The following is a 9,990-nucleotide window of genomic DNA, read 5'->3' as shown; positions in this document are numbered from 1 at the left end:
GCACTGTCCAGAGCTGAACAAACCTGATAAATAAAGTGCATCCATTTATTTACAAAACATTTAAGGGGAATACAATGAATCGGGGTTCAATCAGCAGGTGATCTTAGTGCTGTTTGAGATGATCTGCAGCAGAGGGAGGGAGGGAGGGAGGGAAGGAGGGCCTCATGACAAAACAAACAAACTGCTGCCTGTTTCCAGTAAACTCAACTTGGTTCCCCAGGGGAGGCCTGTGTAAGTGTGTGTGTGTGTGTGTGTGGGAGTGTGAGTGTGTGAAGAGAGAGAGAGAGAGAGAGAGAGAGAGAGAGAGAGAGAGAGAGAGAGAGAGAGAGAGAGAGAGAGAGAGAGAGAGAGAGTTTCACCCTGACAAGCCGCCAGTTTTCAATAAGGAAACTGAAGACATTTTACATCTGGAGTACCTCTGAAGACAACCAGGGACAATTTGAAGGTATTTACCTGTGGTATGTCAATTTTAGCATTTCAGTCTTAGGACAGTTCATTAATTTCAAAATTAAGGAAAATATCAAATGCACTTTAAGTGAATGTGGGAAAAGTTTTAGTAATTTATTGATGATCATTTCCGACCAATGACAATAATCATCAAATTATGCAGCTACACACTCTCAGATTAATTAAGAACAAGAAAACTAATAAGAAATATATTTAAAGTAAAATGTATTTTTCAAGGCTGCAGCAGAACTAAGTTAGCATATAAATTTCAGCTGGTGTGAAGTTTCATTGCTTATTGACACTGGTAATTCTAATATTTCCATCATATCTAAGAAAATAACACGGTTGAAATAATAGAACTGGTCGTTTTTCTGAAGGTGAGCTATGGTCACTTGGCATTTTTGCTTTCACACATTATTTCATGGACAGTGAGATTATGTGACCATTTGAGGTTTGTTTGTGTTGGATATTTTCACTCTGCCTGTGTCATTCAGACTCACCAAGCTAAACTTTTGTGATAAATGTTAAATCTATGTACCTCCAAAAGGTTCAAATGCTGGTAAATTTGAAGTGGCGTTAAATGAGTCTCTAAGTCTTAAACATTTACAAGGTCCCTCACTTTTTAAAGGTTTAACAGAAATATTTTGCAAGACAATCTGATAAATGTTAGACTTTATTTATTTATTGAGGTGAACGTAAAGTACATGAGAATAACACTTTACGAAGCTGAAAAAAAATTCCACTTCCTCTTAACAGTTTCAGTGTCTTTTTCTTTATAAAGGCGTATACCTGACATTGAAGATTCATTTCCAGGATCTCTCATCCACGTGTTCGCTGTGGGCATGAAGTCAAAGATCAGATCCTGCAGCAGGAGAAGTGGCGACTGAAAAAAAGCTTCAGTGAAGCTCATCTGCTTTATCAGGTAAGAGCTCAGAGATCAGCATCTTGCAGGCAGGAACTACTTCACTGCATTATGTAAAACGCGTTACACTGGTAAATAACTTTACGTACAGTGATTCTTTTGAATTACATGCGTTACAGTGAATAGAATTTCTAACGCACTTGCAGGATGGGCTGCACATGCAGTGGGGAGAAACTGATAAAAGATGATCAATTCTACAAAGGAAAGCACATCTCAAAGGGCTCCTACAACTCGCACCACATCGTAAGCTCTGCAGGACATCTGAAATCAACCCTGTCACAAGAACCTCATAATGTTGACTTAACTTGCTGCACAATGACAATGAAACTTTTGTTCTTTTTCCTTTTTCTAATATAGGGAAGTGGAAACATCTCCTCAGATAACGGTAAACATTTAGCCGTCTTCATATCCTTTTCTCTAGTATACTGGGGGCGGGGGGACACGGACACGAAGTGCATATTTTTAGACTGTGGGGTACAAAATAGCTCAATACCATACATGGAAATCATAGAAAAACCACACAGAGCAAACCAAACGCAAACCCTCGATATTCTCCGTTCTATGACACCTTGTACTTGTAACGAACTTGAACAACAACAGCAATTCGTCATGCACTTCAAATCAAATCAAACTTTAGTCATATTGCATTTTTCATACAGTAAAATTCAGCCCAAATTTTTAAATGCAAATTTAAATACAGTGAAACCCACTCGTCCGCTCACCCCCTGCCATTGTATGTACACATTGAAGATAAATAAATGAAAAATAAAGAATTATTGAATTTAAAACATTAGCCAAATTAAAAAGGAAGGATTTGAGGCTGCTTTGCAAAAACACCAAAGTTCTCTGCAGGCCGCAGGAGGATCTGTGGGCTCGCGATCTTTCATAAGATAAAATTAAATCTGTCAGATAAGAAGACGCAAGACCATGAAGACGTTTTAAAACAACCATTAGAATAACCTTAAAATTGATCCTAAACGACACGGGGAGCTGGTGTTGGCGGTTGATGTGTGGAGACATTTGCACGGTAAGAAGAGGTTACACTCCCCGATCGGTATCTTCACTTCAATTTCCTCAGTTCTCCACTGAGGATAAAAGAAGATTACAAACCCAAGAAAGTTATTTTAACATCAGAGAACGAAAGAAAAAACAAAACAAAACAGGATGCACATTAGTAAAAGAGGAACAGTTTTACAAATTCTGAATATACAGAACACAGACAAACTTTAACATAAACTTTCTGAAAACAGAGCGAACCAGTATGGAGAACTTAACTTTTGACTTTTTTTCTTTGCAGATGATACGCTGTTTGTGGCGCAGCACGACTTTAAAGCCACGAATGACAGTGATCTACCGTTCAAGAAAGGAGACAAACTGAAAGTTTTGCAAGAGTAAGTCTGAATCTCGTCCAGGCAGCGGCGACATGTGACCCCAAAGCTAATCTGTGTGGCCTTCAGGCTAATTCTGAAATAATTCTGCTTTATTGGATTAATATTAACCACATTGGAACCCTTTTGAATTGTTAATATTTTGTCAGCGAAATAATAAATTACTGCTGAATTACTAACATATATATTGAAGTTGAATATAATGCATGAATGTATGTTTTTTTTTTTAAATTAATTTAGTGTTTTTACAGATTTGCAAATTGTTTATTATGGTTATGTGAACTTGTTTTTTGTGAGAATCTTCAATTAGATAAATAAATAAAATTATAATTTTATAAAATAGTCATAATTCCTTGTCATTGTGGCCCTGAAGATGATTCAGTTCAGTCTTGAATTAACCTGAACATTTCACACTGACTCGTTGCGTTTGTCTTGTTTCTAGAAGTGGAGAATGGTGGCTGGCGAAATCGCTCATAACTGGACAGGAAGGGCTCATCCCATGTAATTATGTAGTGCGAGCAGACACACTGGAAGTGGAAAAGTAAGAATAACACAGAACAACACATCAGCAAAAAAAAAAAATGTAGGAATGCTCATTCACATTCCTACGTGTTTTTTGTGTTACTATATTTTGTGAAGTGATAACATGAGGTGTGGTCTTGTGGGTTCTTTCCCTCCGGCAGGTGGTTTTTCAAGGATTTGAGTCGGAGGGAGACGGAACGACTGCTTATGGCTCCTGGAAATAAACCAGGGGCTTTCCTGGTTCGAGAGAGCGAGACCTGCAAAGGTGAGTTCATCAGACATAAAAACATCTGCAGTCTGAAGGAGGAACGCACCACTCCAACACTGTTTAATCCTCTTCAGGATCCTATTCACTGTCGGTCAAAGATAATGTGTCAGAACAAGGGGACGTGGTGAAACACTACAAGATCCGCTGTCTGGACAAAGGTGGTTACTACATCTCCCCATCCAATACATTCCCATCGCTGCAGGAGCTGGTGAAATACTACTGCCGTAAGTAATGACCGAAAACACACAGCATTTACAAACTACGCATCCAATAGTCATGAAGTTTTCGGTGAATCATGTTGAGATTTCTGCAAATGACTGAGTGAAAGAGTAAAGTCAGACCTTTCTGCGTTAGAGGAGTGAGTTTCTCACTTTTTTAAGAAAAGAACAAGATAAGAAAGTCGTCACTTTGATCACGGGTGTCAGTGTAAACACACAAAAAGTATAAAAAGTATACTGTTTAGTGACTGATTTTTTTCTTCAAACACATTGTGGGTTGTGTTCAGGCACAGCAGATGGTTTGTGTCAGCGTTTACACGCTCCCTGCAAGCAGAAGGCCCCTCAGCACCCATGGGCGCACGATGAGTGGGAGATTCCCCGAGAAACCCTGAAGATGGTGAAGAAGCTGGGCGCAGGGCAGTTCGGAGAAGTGTGGATGGGTAAGAGGGAAGCGAAATGTAAAGGAGATGACGCAAACGTCCTCGAGTCGAAGAGGAACTTCAGCAACGCGTCTGAATCCTCGCCGCAGGCTACTACAAAAACACCAAGAAAGTTGCGATCAAGACGCTGAAGGAGGGAACGATGGCGCCGGAGGCGTTCCTCCAGGAGGCCAACCTGATGAAGCAGCTGCAGCACGAGCGCCTCGTCCGGCTGCACGCCGTGGTCACGAAGGAGCCCATCCTCATCGTCACAGAGTTCATGGTCAATGGTGGGAATCATTTATTCTAACTTAGGATTAAAGTCCACACAAACATGATGACGACTGACTGCATTTTTAATAGAAATTCAAAATATGTAACATTTTCCTGGCATGTATTTTACATTAACAAATGTTAGTCAGAGTTGACGGTCCTGGACATTAAAAAACATTTAGACTGTGACCCCCCCCCCAGAAACAGAAGGGACCATATTTCTTTGTTTTATACAGTTTAACATTTGGTGAAATGCTGTGTTTTGTCAGGATGATAGAATTTTTTTTTGTCTATATTAAAAAGTATATTAAAATTAATGATTAAAAAAAAATGAAAACCTGCAACTTTACAAAAGAATTTATCAGATATGTAATGGAGAGCAAGCTAAAATTAGGAAATAATGGTAAACCACAAATGTGACACCTCTACCGGTCCCATTTAAAATATAGTGTGAAAAAAGCCAGAACTGACAACATATTTACACAGATCTGAAGGTTCTTTTTCATGTATATGTTTTTGCAATTTGTCATCTGTATACTTTTGGTTTTTTGTCACAGATCAAAGTTCAACGAGAACAGTCAAAGAGAAAAGCAGAAAAGTTGAATACAAACAGTAGCAGGTCAATTATGTGTAAATGAGTTCATCTACTTTATTACTACGTCTTTAAGGAAAAATGAACAAAACTACAAAACCGTCAGAACCTTTCTTGGTTTATCTACATTCATCACACTCCAGATCACTTCAGAGAGAGAACAACGTCTAGGCGATCGGTAGAGAATATCACATTCCAGCTGAATAAGGAAGAATTCAGTTAAAAAAATTGAATTAAAAGGGTTGTTTTCATGATTTGCCCACAATGTTTTCACAAATGAAGCATCCGTGAACGCCATGAGCTCCTCACTCAGAATTCAAGCGTCACCAACTGTGACTGGACAAAAGAATTTTCACATGAATCACGTGCTTTGCTGTATTTGACCCCGGTCTACATAGCTGTATGAAACAAAGTGATTCCAGGCGTACATTTAGCTCAAAAGTCAATTAAAGGAGTTTAAAGTATTATTACTCATATTTAAAAATGTGAATGTTGTATGAAGTTATTTATTTAAAAAAAACGAATTAAAATCTTCATTTTTCTCTTTTGCAGGTTGCCTTTTGGACTTTCTAAAAACAGACGAAGGACGAAAGCAGACGCTACGTAAGCTGATCGACATGTCAGCACAGGTAGGAGGCGTACCATAACATCGTCTTTATAAAGCAAGATATTAATATATATTCTGTGGCATCTTCACCAGAAAATAGTATTTTTCTTTTGCTGATTTAAAATACTCCTTTTTTGTTGTTGTTGTTGTTGTTGTAAAGTTCAATCCCTGCTGCCGCTGTCGTTTCTAACAAATTGTGCACGCTCTGTCAAAAATCAAAAATGAAAGGGTGGTCTTCGCATGAAGCATGTGAAAGTCTCTGGCTCAGGGTGAATACACATGGAAACTGTGAGCAGGGGCTGTGTGGTTTCTGCGGCGCGGCTTCTGCTCGTCTGGTTGGAAAGCCTCACCCTACGTCAATTATTAACATCCGGACAGGAAGTCGTGCTATTTTTCCATTCACAGTAAGCTCCCCCCACCGCTTTTTTTTTTTTTTTTTTTTAACCCCCCAGAAATGACTTCCTGAAAGTTGGTACATCCTGTTAAACCCACTATCAGACACTGCATGTGTGCACACACACTCTGGAGCAGCACTATATGGTGTGTGAAGTTATTAGTGGAAACAAAGTAAATAAAGCACGACTGAAATAAAAGTTAGAGCTGAATGTCTCCGATCTGATCGCCTTTCTGTGGAGTTTGTATTTTTCCCTTCACTCCCAGCTCTACGTGACCCTAAATTTGAAAAAGCAGTTCAAATGGACGCATGAAATGTAGATCAAATATCCAGAGCGCCGTGAAGCTTCTGTCTGACTGTGCCGACAGATCGCTGAAGGCATGGCGTACATCGAGAAGAAGAACTACATCCACCGTGACCTGCGTGCCGCCAACATCCTGGTCAGCGAGACTCTGCACTGCAAGATAGCAGACTTCGGCCTGGCCAGGATCATCGAGTCCGAATACACCGCCCAAGAAGGTGCAGTATGGGTAGTACGGCGCCATCACTGCGCCGATATGGTTATGATCAGGAAATATATCCTAACATGTATTCAGGAGGTCTGGAAGAAGCAACATATATACTCTTTCCAACATATGGAAAGAGTTCAGATATTTATTGACATTGTGTATAACTTTAAATTTTAGAAAAATTATTCTGTAAATGTTTTTTCTTCCATTTCACCTCTTTCAGATTTGCCTTTTACACTGACGATCACAACCACGTCCCTCAGAATAACAACGCAAACCCTGACGATCAAAAACACACAATTAAACAAGCACAAAACGGTTCAGAGCTCACAAGTGCCGCCGTCTTTCAAGTTTTAGACCTCACAAAGACAACAGACACGCTCAGACATGCACCCTCCCACATCTTCTTGACGGAAGCATAATTTCTCTTCACTCCTTTTCACCCTCTCTCTGATGAAAAGGTGCTAAATTTCCAATTAAGTGGACGGCTCCAGAGGCCATCAACTTCGGCACATTCAGCATCAAATCAGACGTCTGGTCCTTCGGGATCCTCCTGACAGAAGTGGTGACTTATGGAAGAATACCGTACCCAGGTACAGCCCTCCACATGCTAATAATTGAAATGTTTTTTTTTGCATGGATTGAGTCCAACATGTGAGCATTTCCTGTCGTCTCACCAGGAATGACCAACCCGGAGGTGATCAGGAGCCTGGACCGGTCGTACAGGATGCCGTGTCCGGACGGCTGTCCTGAGGAACTCTATGAAATCATGCTGAACTGCTGGAAAGAGAAGCCCGAGGACCGGCCCACGTTTGATTTCCTGCAGAACATCCTCAACGACTTCTTCATTGCTACGGAAGGACAATATGAGATGCAGCCATGATTACACACGAAGAAGTGTTTCCTGCTGATGAACCCAGAGACACGAAGACGATCGGAAGAGATGTGTCACGCCTGAATGAAGGAAGGAGCGGTCGAACATCTCCACCGATGAAATCAATCCTCCAATAACTGAGAAGGACAGAGCCATTTAGGATTTCTCCTCTCGTGCATTAAAATCTGAGATTAAAAAAAATAAATGAGACTGATGATACTTCAGCTAAGAATTTTTAAGTGGAAGCCATCAACTTTGTTGAGACATGTTATAAAACCTTCCGGAAATACAAATACCGATCGTGCATGACGGTGGAAAATCAGCACAGGTACAGTGACACACACACACACACACACACACACACACCTGTCTGCACGGTACAGAAATGAGCAGCCTGACAAATACATGCACAATATTTAGCACTTTCTTCTTCTTTTTTAAGATGTCAACCATTACGCGGCAAATATTTAGAGAAATATGCTTTAAAGAAAAGAAATCCGAATTCATGCTATGCTATTGTGAAAAAGCTACACTTTTTTGTATTTTTTTTTAATCAATTTAATTTAACTTTTTAATGTTACAAATACAAACGTGTTAAAATGTTGGACATATACTGAGAAACTTTTCTTTTACCATTTTTTAAACATCACAATAATAATAATGATAATGATAATAATAATAATAATAATAATAATAATAATAATAACAATAATAATAATAATAATAATAATAATAATAATAATAATAATAAGCACTGTGATGAATAAGAGACCAGTTAAAATGTTCTGTATGTGAACATTTATATGAGTTCAGAGAAAAAAGCAGGACAAAACCTAGAACTACAGAATAAAGAGGTTTATCTATTCCTATAACTCCACCGTCCCGGGGGGCCCAGACAGTGTCTTTAAGATAAGAGAGAGGGACAGCCAGAGCAGCCAGGGTTAAAACGCACCATTTCCTAAATGGACAGGAAACAGGAAGTGTGATTCAGCGTTCTTCGGATGCCACAGGAGCCAGAAAAAAAAAAAACCCTCACATGCTAAATTGGTGGATTTTTTTCACATATTTCTGTCTGCTGGGAAAATGTTTGTTTAGTATTCAAGGCTTTTGAAGGAATTTTGAAGAAAGCCTTTCCTTTCTGTTCTGATTAATAAAAAAGCTTTGATCAAATGACAATGTAAAATTATTTCTTTTTTTATTTTGGTTGGGGGTGAATACAAATCAATCATTTGCATCACAGAAATAAATCAAAACTATGTTTAATATGACAAAGAACTTCAGGATGATTGTGTGGATAGGTTTTCCTGTTGGATTATCAAAACTGTGGAATCTTAACAATATACAGAAATACTGTTGTATCAACGTTATTCATCGATACTGAAATTCAACTTTGGAGAATTTTTAACAGACCCAACAAGAAGAGGCGATTCATTGACCCAAACTCTTTAATGCAATACACCAAACAGGAAGTTTTGATAGTTTCATTCATTACTCCATATATTTACGCTGTTCTGTGGATATATCTGGATGCAGATCAATATATGAACATTAAAGCTGAGCTGCACTGTGCCGCAGATGCTTTTATACTGCAGCCATCCTGCAGAGGTCAGTGTCACACTGCATTACATTCTGTGATAGAGCATGAACTGCAAGAGGAGCTGTAATGTGAATTATACTGCAGGACACTTCATAAAAATATAAACATACAATGAAACATCAGACTGTGCTGAAACAATGTCAGTACACTGGTTATTTTGTGTAATACTTTTTCCTTGGAATAATAGAGAAGGATGAAATCTTTTTCTCATCACACTTTTATTTCTTGATTGCAGCTTTGACCACAAACTCATTAATCTGACTGTGGTCAACCATCAATCCTGCTGTTAAAGCAATGAAGTTTCCAACTGTGTGCAACCCCGCAGATTGCATGCATGGTGGTCTGAGTAATTACACGGAAATCAGATGTTTCAGACTGCTAGCCAGCCTGTCACGCACTGATTGTATCACACTAATCTGGATGCATCCAGCCTTTATCACCCTAATTGTTTAACTTTCAATATATCTTGAAGTAATTCTTCATCATTTAGGAGACGCAGATCTTTATTGTCAACCTCCAAGAAGCTTGAAATTTAAAAAAAAAGAACATTTAACTATGAAATCAAGAGTCATGCTGTTACTGCATCCGTTCTTCTTCTGAAGTGTTTTATCAAACTCAGGTCTGCAGGGCGCTAAGTCGACCACCGGCTGGGTGAAGGCAGGGTGCATCCTGGACAGGTCACCAGTTCGTCGCAGGGCGGCCACGGAGAGACGGACGGCTGTGGACGATGGCAGGCTCCACCATATAAAATGTTGTTTTCCAATAAGTATCGGAAATATGACCTTCTAACTTTACAGACTAGTTTTATGTGCACAGTACTTTGCTTATGGGCGCTTTAACACAGTCTGTGTGTGAACTGAAAGAAAGGAAAGGTTAATTTGTTTGACAAGAGTAAGGCTGGGAAACATACCAGCAGTTGCTAAATTCAATGGTTGAATTGTGTATTATGTACTAGTCTTA

The 9,990-nt window shown here is 39.2% G+C and overlaps 1 protein-coding gene across 3 annotated transcripts; it reads left to right on the top strand.

Annotated features, from left to right (window-relative positions):
• The first annotated feature begins 340 nt into the window (after positions 1 to 340).
• On the top strand, positions 341 to 8,606 carry blk (BLK proto-oncogene, Src family tyrosine kinase). 3 transcript variants are annotated; one of them, XM_030110703.1, is made up of 14 exons: positions 341 to 445; positions 1,261 to 1,369; positions 1,516 to 1,612; positions 1,727 to 1,754; positions 2,667 to 2,760; positions 3,200 to 3,298; positions 3,441 to 3,544; positions 3,622 to 3,771; positions 4,053 to 4,205; positions 4,295 to 4,474; positions 5,602 to 5,678; positions 6,419 to 6,569; positions 7,021 to 7,152; positions 7,240 to 8,606. In XM_030110703.1, exons 3-14 carry the CDS (start codon positions 1,517 to 1,519, stop codon positions 7,440 to 7,442), a joined length of 1,467 nt encoding a protein of 488 aa, XP_029966563.1. In that variant the 5' UTR covers positions 341 to 445; positions 1,261 to 1,369; position 1,516; the 3' UTR covers positions 7,443 to 8,606. The 3 variants fall into 3 exon arrangements, with proteins under 3 accessions (XP_029966563.1, XP_029966564.1, XP_029966566.1); XM_030110704.1 differs by having other exon boundaries at positions 372 to 445; positions 1,229 to 1,369; XM_030110706.1 differs by having other exon boundaries at positions 394 to 458.
• The last annotated feature ends 1,384 nt before the right edge of the window (positions 8,607 to 9,990 follow it).

The sequence above is a fragment of the Salarias fasciatus genome, chromosome 15 (assembly GCF_902148845.1).
Source record: "Salarias fasciatus chromosome 15, fSalaFa1.1, whole genome shotgun sequence".
Lineage (NCBI taxonomy): Eukaryota > Metazoa > Chordata > Actinopteri > Blenniiformes > Blenniidae > Salarias > Salarias fasciatus.
This window is presented reverse-complemented; position numbering and strand designations above follow the sequence as displayed.